At 42.2% G+C, this 19,571-nt stretch overlaps 1 protein-coding gene across 1 annotated transcript in view; it reads left to right on the top strand.

Moving 5' to 3' along the window:
• Positions 1-19,571, top strand: part of DAW1 (dynein assembly factor with WD repeats 1) — a 190,905-nt gene that overhangs the window by 81,242 nt on the left and 90,092 nt on the right. Inside the window, exons 6-9 of the mRNA XM_069213859.1 lie at positions 6,888-6,987; positions 7,181-7,288; positions 16,602-16,708; positions 18,906-19,008. Of these exons, the coding sequence (XP_069069960.1) occupies positions 6,888-6,987; positions 7,181-7,288; positions 16,602-16,708; positions 18,906-19,008 (418 nt within the window). The remainder of the gene's footprint in view (positions 1-6,887; positions 6,988-7,180; positions 7,289-16,601; positions 16,709-18,905; positions 19,009-19,571) is intronic.

The following is a 19,571-nucleotide window of genomic DNA, read 5'->3' as shown; positions in this document are numbered from 1 at the left end:
GCCTGCTCTCACACAAAGGACTGCCACACCCCCTACTGGGACCCTGGCAGACAGGATTGAACTGAAAGGGGACCTGGTGCACTTCTTAGCCACTCTTTGAAGTCTCCCCCACTTCAAAGGCACATTTGGGTATAAAACAGGGCCTCTGCCCTACCTCATCAGACACTTGCTGGAGAAGAAACCTGAACCAGAACCTGCATCCTGCCAAGAAGAACTGCCTGGCTGCCTAAAGGACTCACCTTACTGCTTTCTACAAAGGACTGCTGCCTTGCTGTTGCCCTGCTGCCTTGCTGAACTCTTGTCTGGCTGTAAAAGTGATTCCCCAAGGGCTTGGATAGAGCTTGCCTCCTGTTCCCTGAAGTCTCAGGACCAAAAAGACTTGTCTTTTTCATTTGGACTCTTCGTGCTCCGAATATTTCGACGCACAGCTTGCTCCGCGGCGAGAAAATCGGCGCACACCGACGCTGATCGACGCGACACCTTCGGGGCGACCGGAACTTCGACGCACGGCCTTGCAAGGACAACGGCGCCCGACTTCCAGAGAGGAAATCAACGCGACACATGCCGTGAGGACGAGAATTCCACGCACAGCCTCCCGGAACGACACGCTGCCGGAAAACAAGCCGAAGAATCCACGCACAGACCCCGGGACATCTGGTAATCCCGCGACCCACAGAAAGAGACTGTCCGCGTGCCGGAAAACGAAGCACGACTTCCCCGCATGAAAAATAACGACGCAAGTCTGTGTGTGCAGGGGAGAAATCGACGCACACACCATTTTTTCACGTATCTCTTCTTCTGCGGCCTTTTGCAGCGATTTTCCACTTTAAACCAGGTACTTTGTGCTTGAAAGAGACTTTGTTTGCTTTTTAAAGACTTAAGACACTTTATATCACTTTTCAGTGATATCTCTACAATTTCACATTGCATCTTTATTCGTTTTGACCTACAATTATCCTGATAAATATTATATATTTTTCTAAACACTGTGTGGTATATTTTTGTGGTGCTATATTGTGTTATTGTATGATTTATTGCACAAATACTTTACACATTGCCTTCTAAGTTAAGCCTGACTGCTCGTGCCAAGCTACCAGAGGGTGGGCACAGGATAATTTTGGATTGTGTGTGACTTACCCTGACTAGAGTGAGGGTTCTTGCTTGGACAGAGGGTAACCTGACTGCCAACCAAAAACCCCATTTCTAACAGTAAGAATGAAAACTATTTACGTATTTTATCACAAGAATATAAAATGCAAATCCACCCCTGTAATCTATCAGGAGCTACCAACCATGAAAGCTTTGTCAAGATGATAGCAGCCTTTAACAGATCTTTAAGTCTGCAGAATAAGTAGTACTTCCCATGTAAGATACCTGAGTAATTCGTTCTATTCTTAATAAAGTCCAGCTGTATTTACTGTTATTATAAATGTTACTTTAATTGTTAAATCTGACTGCCTTAAAGTGGCCTTCCCCCTCAACGTTTTTCCTTCCTTCCTCCATTTTCTGACTTTGTTTATGCTGGTTTTAGGATACACCTGCTAACCAGTGCTAAAGTGCGTGTGCTATCTCCCCAATACCATGGTGACATTGACTCATACCCATTTGGCATACTTAATTTACTAATAGGTCCCTAATAAATTGTATACATGTGCCCAGGGCCTGTAAATTAAATGCTACTAGTGGACCTGCAGCACTGATTGTGCCACCCACCTAAGTAGCCCTTTAACTATGTCCCAAGCCTGCCACTGCAGAGCTTGTGTGTGCAGTTTTAAACTGTCATGTTGACCTGGCAAGTTAAACCTCTTGCCAGGCTCAAACCTTCCCTTTTTATAAGTACTTCACCCCTAAAGTAAGCCCTATATGTCCCACAGGGCTGGGCGCAATGTATGTAAAAGGCAGGACATGTAGTTTTAAGTTTTATATCTTTCCATGGTGAAAAGACAATCCCAAATCTTTTATTCAATCCTGCAAGGCCCATCTCTCCACAGGATAACATTGGGATTACCTTATTGCATCTTATAAGTGTACTTACCCTTCTGGAATAGATACATTTGTCAAGTTTGGTGTCTTTGAACTCACAATTTAAAATCACAGCTTACAGTAAAGTCTGATTTTTAAATTGCAGTTCTGAAAATGCCACTTTTAGAAACTGCATTTTCCTTCTTTAGCCATTTGGTGCCTGGGGTGGGGTGGCAGCCGGGCTTGTGCATTCACTTTAGACAGTCATACACAAAGGGAACTTGGGTGTGACTGATCAGCCATCAACATCCTGATGGGCCATCCTAGGCAGGATGGGTGGGAGGGGCTGACACCTGACAGGGCAGTGGCCTGCCACACACAAAGAGCTGCATACCCCCTGTAGTGAGTCTGGAGCCGGGGCAGGAAGGGAAGACCCTTCTTTGAAGTCTTCCCCACTTGAAAGGCTCAACTGGGTATAAGTACTGGACCTCTGACACCACCAACTCAGTACACTTCTGGAGCTGTGGATACTATGCCAGGAAGAAGGACTTCTGTGCTGTTTCAAGGACTCTCACTTTGCTGAGCTGCTACTCTGAGATGACCTGCTGCCCTCTTGCCTGGTAGTGTGAAGGACTGGACCTGTGCCTCTACATCCCAGACCCAAAGTGATTCTAAGGACTTGCTGGCTTGCCTCCAGTTCTGAAGTCTCAGGAACAGCAAAGACTTCCCTTCCATCCAGAAACAGCACCTGTACTTTACTTGATGTAAGTTTTGCTCTGCCAAGTGGTGCCAACCCAGTTCAGGGCCCTTGGAAGTGAGTGTAAAGTGCTGCATCTGCCAAACCCTATGCATCGCTGCCGTTGCACTGATTGTAACCAACACATCGTCTGCTGCGAGATACGGATCAACACATCACTGTGGCTGCAGGGACTTGACCTGCATATTGCACTCAGAACTGCTGCATCACCCCAAATCTACTGCTTCAAAACAGACGCATCACAGCCACTGCTTGGACTGATCTGGCACATCACCTTCAGAACTGCTGAACCCAGAACTGGTGCATCGCACTCAGACCCAATGCATTGCCACCGTTGTATGGGGAATTCCGGTGCAACACCCCAACTGCGTGGGGATCATCAACGCATCTCCTGCTGTGACAAGGATTAAGGTACTGAGGCTCAGCTGGCCCTGTGTGGGTTCTGTAGCAGGTCTGTTCTCCACTGCGGGTGTCCTGAACTCTTGACTTTCTCCCGGTCTAGCATGACCAGATATCCCATTTCAGCACTTATTGCTTCCAAACGCTATTTCACCTTTCATCTTTAAAAATAAAAAATCATATCTTGACTTTCGTTTATTGGATTTTTGTCATTTTGTTTTTTTTTATTCATTAACGTAAGCTCTATTTTTGTAACCTGGTGTGGATCATTTTTATGTGGTCTTTTCACAGTTTTACTGTTTGAAATGTTTCACAAATCCTTTACACATTGCTTCTTAAGGTAGGTCCGACTGCTGTGTTCCAAGCTACCAGAGGGTAAGCACAGGTTAACCTTTAGTATATATTTCTTACCCTCACTAGAATTGTGATTCCTGCTTGGACAGGGTGCATACCTGTGCCAACCAGAAACCTAATCTCTAACAGTAATGAAATGTCAATGAAAGAAATTGTTCCTGTAAGAAATTGGGGTAATTGTTGTGAAACATGTGAGTCCTTCACAAGTGATAAGTTAGCAACTTGCCCTTCACTGGTACCAACTACCCACATTGTAGCACTTGACTATCTTAAGCTGAACCGACCTACTCAGCTAGAAGTGGTACCCTAGCTTGCTGGTGTACAACAAGCTCAATAAATTATTGACCAGTCAGTGCTTTTTCATATGAAATGAAAGACACTTCACACACACACACACACACACACACACACACACACACACACACACACACACACACACACACACACACACACACACACACACACACACACACACACACACACACACACACACACACACACACACACACACACACACACACACACACACACACACACACACACACACACACACACACACACACACACACACACACACACACACACACACACACACACACACACACACACACACACACACACACACACACACACACACACCCCCCCCCCCCCCCCCCCAAGGTGTGCACATATCTTCAATTAGGTAGCTTAGCTAGATAAACCTTTAAAGACACCAGTTCAGATAGCCAGCAGGCCGTTATCGTAAATCCCAGTACCCCTACACATTATCTAGACAAAATATCATGTAAAATGATATTTAAACGCATTGCAAACTGCATTAATAACATCCTCTGATGGTACCATCTCTTAAGGACATTCATTAACATGTGTTAAGACCCATTGTTCATGTAAGCATATTCAATAAAACTTTATAGATTGGACATGACTTTCTTCGTTCTTTATACTGCTGCCTCTGCAGTTTTCAGATCAGCCCATAGACATCCTTGCATTCCACAGCCTACTTGCAAAAGCACCAGCTCCAAAAGTCCTTCCCATTATTGAAATTGTTTCATAGGGATAGCAATGTAACCCCTTGGGACAATCTTGAGGCACAACTTCTGGGGGCACTCCTGGCATCTCCCTTGAACACTTTATAAGTCATTGGTGGTGCTGCAGTCCCTATGGCCACCACAGCAGAAGTAAATGCAAATTTGTAAGCAATTGTGGGGACTTATGTGGTGCTACTTCATCCTCAGACCTGAATACTGAATGGGGAACTTTCACACTATACCAAAAAAAAAAAAAACTATTTGTCATATGCTGCCTTGTGCTGCTCTTTACAGCTTCCTTAGAGGCTGGATGCCCCTGTTTCTTTGGGGCACCTTGATTGCGTCCATTACTGGGGCTGCATGGGAAGCATACACTCAAACAGCCATGCTGGCTCCCTCTTCAGCACTGCTACTGCATGATGTGCAAAGCCAGCAGTCCTCCTTCTTTCTTCCTGGGCATGTTGGGCATCAGTGGTATGCCGCCCATTCCCCTCGGACATGGATATCGGGAGAAGGGGCAAACCACTGCCAGAGAATGGAGAACAGCAGTGTTGTTCTGTGCTCCTTTTGTCCCGGGAAGAAGGGTCTCCTGAGATGTTTCTGGGCAGCAACCATAGGGAGGGATTCCCAGAGCCATAGAAGATCTCATGGAATAGGCCACAAGCATGGCTGTTCCCCATAAAACATTATTAGGGAGGTGTGCACCCTCCTCAGGGGACTTGGGCCTCCCTAGGAGAGTTTGAAGAGTCTGCAGTGTAGCGCTAAGTGCTTGGTTTCCTTCCTAGTTTCCTCGGTGGACAAGACTTCACTAGTGATGTTCTCCAGCCTTGTTGGGATGATTCACTTCATCTTGGGCTTGAAGTCTAACCAGCAGGAGTAGTTTTGTTGTGCCTCCTGACCTTTAAACCTTGATTCATGTAAATACCCATCCTAGTAGGCCAGCTGAAGTTAAAGTCCATCAGTTCATCTTCTTAGTGGGTCAGGTGGCTTCTGCTTCCAGCTTGGCCTTTCTCCGGTGTTTCTCTTCTGTCCAGTGAGCTCTCAAGAGTCTGTCCCTTGTGCAGGGGGTTTTAAGTGGGGATGGAATGTTCTGGGGGGTGGGGGGGGGCACATGTGCTAATCCAAGGGTGCCACATCATCCCTCCACCCCTGTCCCAACACTCTTGCACAGTATTCTGGAATATTGAAGATGGTAACTTCCCGTAGTCTATGGCAAGACCTCCGCTGAGCACCTCAGCCTTGTCCCTTACTGACAAAGCTGCCTGATCCCTTACCACCAAAATTTCAAAAGGGAGCCCCTCATGTGTTTGGCTTCAGAGAGCTGGCCTTCCACCATTGGTACTGTAGGATTAGGCTTGCCCGGGTCAGTTGTGGTGTGAAGAGATTATTAGCACATGCAGATTTTCTCCCCACCCCTTTCTTTCCCAGGTCTGGTCCAACCACTGACTAATATCTGTATTGTGTGGAGAGGTCTTTGATTCTCCTGCTGGCCAGCAGAGTAATGAATTTGGCCCCGCAGAGGTAACAAAGGCCTGGAATCTGCTTATGGCTGAGCTAGGGGAATATAACACATCTCCAAGTTCCATAAACACTACAGATATCACAAACGTGACTGTTGATCTTCTCAGTGTAACTGTTTTTCCTAAAATTAAATTGATATCTGGCTGGTATCTCTAGGCCTAAGTATGGCAAAACTGTGGGGTGGGGCAGGCTTCACCCATAAGGTAAAATGCAGTGAGCACACATCCATTTTAGTGAAGAACTACCTATTAACACTATGGATGCCGCTCATATTATAGGATCTACAATAGGTTAGAACCAATCCCTGAAGGGCCCTAGCCATAACTGGCTACCTGTGCACAAATACTGGGCTTAGCTAGATGGTAGTCCCACACGCTCAGCAAGCACACATGCACACCAGCCCAGAGCCGCCCCCCACCCAGATGCATAGCAGTAGAACTTATCTAAAAAGTCGGATACTGTTAGCATTCTCAGTCTATTTAAATCAAATATACAGTGTGTGAAACTCACAGTAAAAGTCTCAAACTGGGTAGTAAGAACACAAACAAACAGCAGGATTAAGGCATGGAACTCATTTCCCACAATCTCCTCCTGTATGCTGTGGAAGGATAACAACTCATTCAGCTAAAATACTCTTAGGTGGGAAAAAACACAAGATCAGGGAGTAAAGCCATCAACTCTAGAGCAAGAAACTAAGATAGACCAAACAACATCAGTAGGTCTTCCTATAGAGGGTTAAAGCTGTTTGTAGCCCAGACTGAAGATACCATTAAAACCCCCAGTATGTATTCCTTCAAACAAATACACGTTTGGCATTCATATGTTTTTGTTCATTGTCTGAAAATCTTTATTCTGTAATATTCTAGAGACAAAATTGCAACTGGATCCTTTGACAAGACCTGCAAGTTATGGAGTGCAACAACGGGCAAATGCTTTCACACTTTTCGTGGACACACTGCGGAAATCGTATGTATTTGCTTTGGTTCTCTAAAGCTTTCATTCATTGTTTTATGCCTATTCCGTTACTGCACTTTGCTACCATTTCTGGACTGGTTTAATTGACGTAACAACATAAAAGTAACTCACTAAGAGAGAGTCACTCTTGCCTGTATAAGGTATTTAAACTACCTTTTTTTTTTTTTTTAAATTTCTCTTTCAGGTATGTCTATCATTCAACCCTCAAAGCACCCTGGTTGCCACTGGAAGTATGGACACAACAGCAAAGCTGTGGGATATACAGACCGGAGAGGAATTTGTTACGTTAAGTGTATGTTTTGTTTTCAGAAATAGTCCTTATAGTGGATAGTCACTGATTTAATACATGTGAGATTCAACTTTCTTTCTCTAGTTTTATTCTTGCCGAAACTCTCTTTCCAAAATAATCACGAGATCCATCAATTGAAAAATAAGTTTAGGACAACTTTCATTTACGAGAACTACGGAAGTTTGCATTCTGGATTAGAAGCTGTTACACAACATATGTAACACCACGTTTCTTCACTGGTGACCACGCAGAAGTGCAGTCGCTGTACAGTTTATATGGAGCAAAGAAAATAGATCTCGATTTTTTTAAAACACTTTTGATTGAATTAATTTATCAAATACACTTCTGGGAGGGAATATTGCATCATAACTGTAAATGCTTACAAAATATCAAATCATCATTGCATTTGATTTTTGTAGATAAATTGATCTAAAGATCTGAAGATGTAGAAGAAAATAATTTCACAACCTTAAGCTTCACATTACAGGCACTTTGTGTACTTTTTTGTAGTTTACTTTCTGTGATGTGCTATGTCTGGAGGAGTGTTCCTAGAGGTCTTTGCTCTTGTCAGATTTTTTTTCAAGGACCGGTACATTTGCTTTAATTTATTATCACTTAGCCAGATCAAGAAACGTCCAAAACGGTACTACTTTAATACAGTAACTCCTTTTAATATAAAATGTATATTTTAGTGACCATACCGATTAATTCGTTTCCCTTCGTCTTCCAAACATTTCTGATGATTGTGAAATCTATTGAGGGTTCTTTGAAAAAATCGTAAGGGACAGAGGAACGCTAATTTTCGTTCTAAACAAAGTTAGCTTTCTGTCCATCTTTACACTTAAAAAAAATCAAGTGGGGGACAGTATAGCAATGATTGATGCCTGGGGTAATTTAAATATGTCACTATAGGATTGTATATTGTCCTGACTCCACAACCATTCTCAAAATTAAATAACATTTCTCCACCTGTACCGCAAACTCCATAGTTGAAGTCATTTGAAGGGGAAACCTGTTTGTATCTACTATTGCTGCGCTACAAAGATCTAAGGCTGAGGCTTAAATTCAGTTTAAGGGAAGGAGTAACTGGTAACTGATACTCCACCTCTACACTCCGTGATACTCCAGCCAACCTCACTGTGCTAGAGGTGCCCTGCCTGGGCTATAGTCTGGTCCATTTCCCATGTTCCTATCCTGTACTAGACTCGTACTTGTCTGCTTTCCGTTTCACTGCGAGTTAAACCAGTGGGCACTTTTTAAACCATCCGCCTGAGTGGCTATTGTGCATAATATGTCCGACACCAGCAGTGCGCTGAGCTACTTAGGATAGTGGATACTACTTCTTGGCTGTAGTAAAGGTTTTTATCCTCTGGCAGTGAAAGTTTGTGGAGTCCTCCACAAACACGAACAGTGGCTATACAAATTCATGCATAAGGTTTAACATGAAGCTCGTTTGCAGTCTACAGGGTCAGCTCGGTGTTTCAAGGAATCAGGGGGCATTCATTTGTTTTGGGATATAGCATCCCCCCTTTAGAAGAACACAGCTGAAATGAGTATGATTGGCACCCTAAGCACTGAACTGGATCCATATCATTTTTGTGAGCAGTACTGTTTTGTGTTCTTTTCACAGTGTAAGTATTGTTACTACACTCTGCTTTATGCTACAGCTCCTAGCCTTTGGCCGCTGCCTTTTTTGAGAATTAGATCTACTGTTTAACCTCGGTCACTGTAATAGCCTCTCCCTCCCTCGCTACCTGTGCACCGTTTTCTCCTCATCTTCTCAGCCCTTCCTCCTTTTCCCCAGTCCAAACTCTCCTCTTTATTTTCACGTCTTTATACACTGCACTTACTCTTCAGACCTCCTCTTTGCCCCACTTTGGGAATGTGTTAAATGCAGTAAACTGTGCTGACAGATTAAATTAAGAATTGTTTAAAAAACGGCACAGGAGAGAGTTGGAATAACAATTTGATTCCCCCCTCCAATCTTATTCTTCCAGTGACTTGAAACAGTTCAGTGAATTCAAAACTGTAACAGCATTTTAATATGAGACAACTGTGAGCACTCTGCAGTATTTTAAGTGAATGCTAATGATTAGCAAGTCAGCAGGACTCCCAGCAGTGAGATGAACAATTGGTTTGCTAGTGCATGTGCTACCGCAACCTCTGTATATCACTTCGGGTGTGCCAGACAGCCATTTGCCCCACTGTGCCACGCCCCAAATCTAGATTTGCAAAGAAGGAACAGTAGCTTCAGTATATCGTTCCAACAAATACAACAGCAATGAAGGTAAAACACAGATGTATCAGATTATTTTCTGATCTTTGATGTAAAGATGGGCTCTCCATTCACACCCCATCTCAAATGAGTAAAGTTATCTATGTGGGGCATATCAGTGTCTGAATGGTCAATGGCATGCCTTCTCCGTTAACACCGAAATTCGCCTTGACCTGTTCACACAAATGAAATAACTTTGAAGTTTCTTCAAAATCACACAGACTGCTTCTTTCTGTAGGTCAACTTATTTATTTTAAAATAAACTCAATCTGAGTGTTTAGTCTGTAGTTCCAACCCGTTCCCGAAAGCCTTCTTGAAGATGTGAGACTGGGTTTACACAGGATCCCATAATCGATGTTCCCTTTAAAAATTCCCATAGTTTTCTTTAAGGGTTGCAGTTAAGAAAATGAATGGAGTATTTGCCAGGACCAGTACAGTTGTTTTTGTTTCTTCTTTCTTGTTTTAAAGTTCTATGTTCAGCACCAAGCCTTGTAGATGGTGAATACGCTCCTTTAGCATGGTACTTTACGTGGTAACTATATAGCACTTTGACAGCATTTCCAAAACCCAAACTCCCACCATAAATAATGCCTTAATCCCTTTAAAAAACGAAACCTTGACATTTAATATGCCCCCAGGCACAACCGTAACACTTGACATTAATCCATGCCCTAAACATAATCCTCATCCTTGCCCAAAACATGCCTCTAACCCTGTCCATAATCTTGTGCATAACCCTATCCTCAATACTAACCCTTCATTTTCAAATAGCTGAAAGCCTTCAAACTATCCTAACTCTGTCCCAAATCGCTAGTTACGAAATATAACAATTTCAACTTATGACAGATTTTCATCATCATTACTCAAAATAAAAAAATCACTTTCTCATTTTTTTATTAGTTTTCTTTGTAACCAGTTTCTTTTCATTTATTTTTCATTTTCACATAATGTGTTTTTCATAATCCTCAGTAACCCTGCAACCACCCCGTAATTAAGAGTCTCCTTTTTCACATACTTTTTCAGTTTGGAGAATGTGGATAAACAATTGGCTTAGTCATCAGTGACTTTTGTGCTTTAGAAGCTGTAAAACATATATACATATATATATGGTCTGGAAAGCCCACAACTGGCCTCTACATTTTGCTAACTGCTAGTGTAGTTACACTAACAAAATATTCTCTGATCTGTACAATATCCCAATATTACTTTAGACATATCCAGCATATGTTCATTTCATCTAAGCACACCACCCGGACTGGTGCTGAAAGTATAGTAGTTTTAACTGCATCAACAGTAGTATGAATTCCCGAATCGCATCATTGTACAACTGTAAAGGTATGTCAATTTTTGTGTGATGGTACAGTTTCCAACAAAGTTTGCCACACGCATGGTAGGTATTTTTGGTATTTTCTATAGTCATTCCATACAAATTTGTAACTAATCTCTTGCAAATGCCCTTTTTTGCTGGATGTGATATTAAAGGAGAGCTCAAGCAAACATTATTATTTATTTTACCTGATAATTATGTATTTGTATTTACTTCCTTAGTTCCAACCTATTAATTTGAAAGTGTCTGACAAAGTGGTAATGGATTCAACTTCCTTGAGTTTTATGAAAGGGTTGATGTTCATTGCGGTACCCTTCCACGTTTCCCAAACAGACACCCCTCTCTGTAGTCACAAACATTGATTATGCCAGAGATGGGTTTTAGGCAGATATATGGATCAATTCCTTTTAGTTAACCCCTGTCAAGAATACATATGTCAAGTATTTAGGGGCTTTCCCTGTGATATAGTAGATATCATTTCTTACACCTTTTTGTCATGCACTGCTGACTTTTCCAGTGGAGATCGAATCAACAAACTGTTTGATTTGTGCATGTCGAATAAGAACAGAGACCTAAATGGTAAGGTAGTTTAGTTCGAAGTTGGAAGGTGGTCTCTCCCCCATTAGTAGGCTTTATACTGCTTATTCATAGTTGTAAGGAAATGCCTATTTCTTTGCACGTTCCTAGTATATGGTACCCAGGGGACCAAGGGCATGTACGGCAGAGTGTTTACCAGGGCTGCAGCACCGATTGTGCCACCCTGGGTAAGAAAGCACAAAATGGTTCCCAGCCTGACACTTCAGACTAGAAGAGCAGTGGTCACAATGCTAGTTTGACTTTTAAACTAATGGTAAAGCCACTACGTCCCTTAATAATACAAGCAAGTATCGCTTAGGAAGACCTAGGAAGCCCTAAGGCAAGGGGGGTATATATTATGTTATATATATATATATATATATATATATATATATATGTGTGTGTTATTAAGTAGGACATATATTTTAAATGTGCCTTAGCGGCAAAACCCTTCAAATTGTTGTTGTGCTATGGAGTAGTTAGTAGCCTCATTGGCTAATACAGGATAACCAGCTGACACCCCAGCTGGCTAACTTCTGAATGGCACTAACTAACTGGGTATTGTAAGGTATAAAATTAATTGTGGCATTAAACCCCAACTGATGCCTAGGTCAACTTTATTGCCAGAATTATAGTAATGCAATTTTTAAAAAGTTGCCACTTTGGGTCTCTAGTACAATGGCCTCACATGAGCACTGGCCTACAGACAGCTTTCTGCTCACCTGAGGAGTCTTATGATTGACTCCCAGGCTTAGGAAAAATAGCAGCCTGCTGCAAGCCGAGGTGTTACATCCCCTAAGCAGGAAGTCACTTAAGGTGTTAGCCCAAAAACTGAGCTTCAAAGGGTAAACTGCCTTTGGTGGCCAAATGGTGATAACACTCTCAAGGGTCTGCCCTTTGTTCACATAGACAGGATGAGATAGGACTAGAGAGAGAGAAGACCAGTGCCCAAACCATTTTTTTTTTGGGGGGGGGGGGTGTATTCCCCTTGTAGCTACACCTCTTAGGTGGGCTACTAAGCTCCTGACAGCTAAGGAATGGTGCCGACATCTTGAGAGTGGACATAATAGTGCACTCTGGGGTTGTTAGGTGCCACACAATGCCGGAAATGCATCACCAGAAGGGAGGGGACCTGGTAGCTCATTGGCTAGTGACTGCATGGTCCCCACAGGGCATTTTCCAGGGATAAATATGGCATCCCTGCCACCCTGAACCTCAGATCACACCAGAACTGGAACAAGGACCAAAGAAGGACTATCCTGCTGCCCCTGAACCACACAACGAGAGGCTGTGCTGTCTGCTTGACTGCACCTGCTTCCCTTTTGGGTAATGAAGTTAGGACTGTGCCTGTGGTTCCTGGCACTGGAAAAAGTTGTGCCCCAGACCAATGCAGCAACTCCAAGGATCAGTTGGCTGATCCACTTGAACCAACTCCAGTGACAAAATAGCTGAAGTATCCCAGACCGGCAAGTTGGTTGCCACCGCATACGATTTGCCACTATCTTCCATTGGGCTTTCTAGGAGACAGATCCTCAATGGCCAAAAGATGCAACTAAGCCTGCCAGACCCGGGAGTGTCATCAGAGTCCAGATTGGTCACCCAAGAGAGACACAAGCCTCCACTAAAGGATTTTGCCCTGACCATTGTGTAAGGAGAATGGTAGCCTAGCATCAGCTGGCCAGCTATTGCCTCAAAGAGGAATTTGTGGAACCCAGACCTCTGTGACCATAGTCACCCCACATTACCTGTGGACTGAGGAATCACCACAAAGGCACCCCCATTGATCGGCTAGCAACCGAAGCATCATTGAGCATCATTTCATCCTGTATCCCCAGCATCGGGACCACTAGATTATAGTTTATGGCAGTTATGCTGTAAAGTTTAGAACTGGACTGGAAAATGCTCTAGTGGCCAAGTAACTGTCCAAGTCTATCCCACTGGCCCGCCAGACCTCCATACTGTTGAATTTGGTCGCCCAAGCTGGTCTGGAGTAGCCAAACTAATTGTCACAAACTTTTGAAATGTTTTCAAACTTTTTGTTGACCAATGCTTGTTTGCGGTTGAAATTGAAAGTGATAAAACCTAAAAATCTGTATCTCCAGGACCCTACGGTGGATTTTGCTAATTGTGCACTCTATAAATTCATATTAATGTAACTTATTTTTTATGAATTATTGTTGTGTTTCTTTTAAGTTGTGGGACTTTCTTATTTCATTCTTTTGGTACTGTTAAATGCTCCACATTAAGTTACTTTGTTAAGTCTTATTGCTTGAAGCCCCAGCTATCCAGGGTTGAGCTAAAGGTTGTACAAACGAACCTGACTGGACCCAAGACTGCTTTTGTGAGTGTATTCCAGGGAAAGGCGGCACAGCCATACCTTATAATTCACTCAGTTCCTCACAATAGTCTTCAACTTGTCAAGTTGTAAATGAAGCATCATATATATACCTTCTGTCATTATTCTCATCACCTTTGTTTTCTCCAAATTCACATTACCAACTGAAACACAAAGTAGTGTTTCGACACAATGGACGCTTTAACTATACGCCTTGGTTCACAGTGACATTTGCAGGCTTTAACACTCTTCATTTCCTGTTAAATCTTAGCACTAGTATGTGAAGCATATCCTGCATCTCTTGTCTTGTCCTGTCTTGCCTATTTTGGGTTTAACTCTGAAATATTTCATTCCAGTTGAGACTGATCAGCATTGTTTTTTGGGACCTCTCGCTTTGAGACGAAGAATGTTATTTTGAGCTTTTCACAGTTCAAATATGCAAGATATATTGTGATCGCCATTCATATGTCGTAAGGTGCTGATTTGAAGATAGCAGGTACAGAGCCCGCTAGCTCCCCACCATACTCTGGTTCTTAGTGTTGTTTAGCCATTTTTAGCTATAGTTTTATACACATTATTTTAGAAAACCAGGCCTGCCGCTCTGCACTTTAACCTAGATATGTTTTATTTTAGCTTTGTTATATTATTTTACCAGTAGCCACATTTGCGGTCTTGTTTTATTTTCTCTATCTAGCTGTTCTTCACCCAAGTCAACACTGCATTCTCAAACAAGACATTTCTTTCACTCTGTGCTTTTCACAAGGCTGTAGTAAGATAGGATGCCAGCAAAAGTGGTACGCTTTGTCTCCAATGTTCACAGAAACATACAAACTCTTACATGGGGATCCTTTCTTGGAACATCAGCTGTTTTATTATAAAAACACTACTTTGACCATGTACGTTAGAGGGAGATTCCGGCCAGATGACCACGACTGTATGCTGATTGCTGATTACTTTGCTGCAGCTGCTTATGTAGACTACAAGCCTCTTGCTTAAGTATGAGGGATGATGTCTTCCCAGGGGAAACCTAGAGGGCAGAAATGGATCTTAACATGCTAACGATCTTAGTGACAATATGGTAGCGTTATTTTTATGTTTTACTCTCCTTGTCACAATCTCAATCTTATTGTGCTTCATCGTCCTAGTTATTGCAATACATGCCTTATTATCTAAGATGCAGTTACTTCAATAAAACTTTATTGAGCTATACTCTGACTGTCCTTGCATATGTGAGACTAATGTAACTGAGAGAAACGGATGGGATCTGAGTGACCACGATTTCCCTGAGGAGTCATTTATCATGCCTCCGGTTGCCCCAATCATCCCTGCTCTCGAGTGGGGATGAGGCACTGCTCGTTAGCCGGAACAGAACACAGATTAGGCCGACAAGTGTCACATAGTGCAGGATCAGACCTGGTTGCCTGCAGTACAGGTGAATCTGCCGCCCACAACCAGTAGTCTCATTAGGATAATGAGAACCTATGCGACATTAGAAGCTCAGGTGTTATGTCGTAGTTGAATAGGTATGCACACATACATTTCGCTAACTTTCGACACACAGATTAAAGGGATGATGAATGCATGCATTTTGGCTACACTATTTTGAGGAATGGGTGAGTTACACTTACTCAACAACTTCACTGTATTCGTCCACCATACTGCGCCACGTGCATCACTCAGAGTAAACACTGGCCTTGTGCTCCCCTAACCGTAGTATGACGTGTGTCAGCTGGAACCAAAGAACAATGCAAGCTGTCCACCACTTGCATTGTACTGGACTTGGCCCACTTTGTGCCGCTTCTCTTCCCACTTCAATTCTCCGACTCTCCAGATCAAACTTCATGAGATGTTCCTTCTAAGAAACAATGTACTGGTGAAGAGGGCCTAAACACAGGGCTGCCAACAAGCTCATTCACAATTTTTAGAGAAGCGCAAACCACCTATAGCTAAAATGATCCTTATTCACAGAAAGCCTTGAACCATCTCACCTCGCAGACCAGTACAAACAGCCAACATGGATCGCGGGGGAGCCCATTCTACAATTCACTTGCTATAAGGACCATGAATGAAAACATTGTAAACTAGAAAACAAGAAAGGGACACTACATGAGGATGGGTAAGCTTTAGGGCAAGCTGTGATTTTGCACATTTTATGCTCTAGTGTTTTGTCAGTCAAAATTAAATTCCATAGTACGAAACTACCAGTTATTAGCTTTTTTTTCCTACAGTTGTTATCCCACTATTATCTTTTGAACTGTGAGAACATCCTCCTGTGCTCTGTGAAGGAGAAAACCATGTTAGCTTTCACTTTACTCGTGATATATAACGAAAATAAAGCAGCAGTGTTGCTGTCAAGGGGAACCCTCACTGCAGGGCAAGAGTGAGCTGAGCTAGGGGGCTCCTATTTGAGAAGCTTTCATGAGGACTGTTCAGGTTTCGAAATCTACAGATACACATGTTCATTTTTTTGCCATTTCTCACTCCACAAGGGCTTCTGAAAAGTAATTATAACTTCATCGACTTTAAATTGTGGTTAATATTTAGTTGTAGAGCTTACCCCACTAATGCCTATGCGGCTTATGTAATATAAATGCCTAAATATTAACGTTTCATGTTGAATCATATTTATTGAACATTAATGAACTCATTTTCCTCATTTCTCATAATGATAATTAGAATGACTGCTGTACTATGATAGGCATTTCAAGCATTGACTTTTGCGCAGGATTAATATTAAGTTATTCTAGTACATTAGACTGCTTGTGAAGGAGATCGGTTTCAAAGTGTAATTATCTTTTTACAGGGACATTCTGCTGAAATTATTTCTTTGTCTTTTAACACCACCGGAGAACGAGTGATCACAGGCTCTTTTGACCACACAGTGTCGGTATGGGACGTGACCACTGGCAGGTAACAGCACACTTCTAAGTCCTCTCAACCAGTTGCGGCTGGCGACAGGACAAAGTGGTGGGGCAGGGCGGGGGTGAGTGGGGGGATGACAATTTTTTTTTTTTTTTTAAAAAGCTTACATTGACACTGTCGCACTGCCGCTCTTCTGCTCTCCGCTGCACTGCAGGCAGGCCCAGGCTCCCAGCCTGCCCTGTGGCCAATCCTGACGCTACACTCATGCTGCTGGGTAGGAGAGAGCTCAGTGCGCGCATGTGTGTTTGGCTGTTCTGAGACGGCTGGCCAGACACACATGCACACTGCAGGGAGTGAACATCATTCCCCTCTATGGCTGTCATCACCCTATGGTCCCGCCCCTTTAGAAATAAAACGATAATACACATTGTTTATTATTGTTTTATTTTTAAAGTTTTGCAGCTGCTGCTGCTGGTGGGGGCGATGCTCCTCTTCCATAGCAGAGGTGCCGCCACTGCTCTTAACCCACAATTTGTGTTCAAAAGACACTTGCGGCTGGTTTCCTTGGCCTATTGAATAAAGTAACATAACTGCATCCATATAAACTGTAGACCAGAAATGTAGAACCTTGTTCCACAGTGAATGCAAATGCAGCTAAAATGAACAAATTGATAATCCTGTTTTGCACTTAAGTTGTCATGTTCTTGTGTTCTACTTGATACTGAGTTTTTTTTCTATTTATTAATTTTTTTTCATAAGTCTACTTTTCAGTTCCAAATATGGTGAAGTAACTTCTGAAGACAAATGAAACAGAGAATATACATATATATATATATATATATATATATATATATATATATATATATATATATATTTTTTTTTTTTTTTTTAATTAGGAAAAATGTAAGTGAGCAAAGTCCATTATTTTATGTTGCAAATGATGGTAACCAATATCCTGCTGAAAACCATAAAACTACCTGCCCGTCTCATACCCTTCATCATCCAACACACTGCTATGCTCTGCATTCCTTAACATGAAACTGCACCTCATGGCTATCATGCATAACATGGAAACCCTTCTCACATAGGATCAAAACAAAAACCTCCTTCCAGCCACACACCTCAAATGGTGTAGCATGCTATTCAAATAGTGGTAGTAAGCACTATACAAATGCTGCAATACAATATAATGCAATAGGGCTCATAGGTGTCCATGAATCATGTACCAAGATTAGGTTCTGCATTTTATACTCTCTAATCAGAAGAAGCTATCTGATGTATTGGGCATGAACGTCAGTAGCAGCGGCTGTTGTCTATGGCTTGCCACATCTGGTCTTCTAGCACAATAGTAAATGGGAGGTAAAGAAAGTCAGCTGGCTATAAGAAGCCAAGTTTACTATAGGTTAGACACATTACCCTATCCACTTAGTAGTAAATGGAATGCAGTTGAGGGCCTGTGATTCACACAAAAGTGACCTCTTTGGTGTGATAGGGAAGTCAAAATGTGTGTGTTCTCATTTATGCTACACTTGATATTTTAGTGAATCAATTTGGCATACCCTGGTTAGAACTCCCCAAAACCCCACTTGAGATTGGAAGGCTTCCTTGTATGATGGATTTTTGTGGTGAGCATTGAATGATTAAAGTGCTGGAGGTCTCTGGAAGGAGATGTAGACTTTATTTTCTAAGACAATTTGTTCAGGAATTCACTAAACATAATTTGAACGTTTTGCCTCAATTATGCAATACTTGATATTAAAAAAAACTGTATTGATTAGATGTGCCACGTGAGGCTCGAGTCCAGGAAGCCTTCCAACTTGCTCTTGGAATTTAACTGTAGTGGCCAAGGGGTGATGGATGGCTACAAATAGGGTCAGCTACAGCATGACAGTATTTCACTTTTGCTATCAGTCATTCTTAAATGGTTCTTGATAATAGTAATCCACTGTGAGGAGGTAAGGCCCTACCCTTGGAGTCAGAATTGTATTTTCAAGGCAACATGCTCTTTGTGGAAATAACTGTAGCATGCAAGACAGGATAGGGTAGAGAAGAGGGCTGAGATATTGGTTCAACAGGAGAGAAATCCTGTAAGAGGTGAGGCAAGGAGAGGTATGTTGAGGAGGGAGAAATAAATGTTAAGACCCTATCATGCACATTGATGTTAGAAAGCTGCTGCCTGAGGCGGGAGTCATAATTTGTTGAAGTGTTTTTTTAATATAATTTACTTTCTCCCTTTTTTTAAAAGGAAGATGCAGACATTGATAGGACATCGAGGGGAGATCAGCAGTGCTCAATTCAATTGGGATTGTTCGCTTATTGCTACTGGGTCAATGGACAAAACCTGTATGGTAAGAGACAAAATCTAAAATGTAAAAGAATAAGTTCTAACGCCCAAAGTTTAGCTCAGAGAATTATATCCATCATTATTGAGTGTCCGGGTCCTGGATACCTAGTCTGCGTAGACTTCATTCCACTTTAGGCTTTCTTAATCCACTTCAAGGCACTCTGTCTGTTTAGCTCACTCTTTCAGATTCTTTTTCATCCTTGCTTTTTCCCTTTAGTCATTGTTTTTACATCTTTCTTTTCCTCCTTGTTTCTTGTTTTTCTCTCTTACACTGGATCAAAGTCTGAGGAGGAAAAATAAGTATTGGTCCCACAAAATAAGTGCTAGTGGGCCCGAGCTGCAACTACTGTCTCAAAGTAAGCACTGGTAAGAGAGCAATATCTTTAGAATGTTTTTCTCAGAGCAAGTGTACCATCCTCTCAATCACAAATCCTTCATTTCATAGAGCCTATAGGTCAATGTAAAATATTATTTGATATTTCATTACTCAAAGAAATACCATAATAAAAGTAGTGTTCAAACACTTGATCATTTAAAGCAAGCACCAAGTTAATTTTCTTTGAATGC

The sequence above is a fragment of the Pleurodeles waltl genome, chromosome 11 (assembly GCF_031143425.1).
Source record: "Pleurodeles waltl isolate 20211129_DDA chromosome 11, aPleWal1.hap1.20221129, whole genome shotgun sequence".
Classification (NCBI taxonomy): Eukaryota; Metazoa; Chordata; class Amphibia; order Caudata; family Salamandridae; genus Pleurodeles; species Pleurodeles waltl.
The sequence above is the reverse complement of the archived record's forward strand: the minus strand, read 5'-3'. Positions and strand labels throughout refer to the sequence as shown.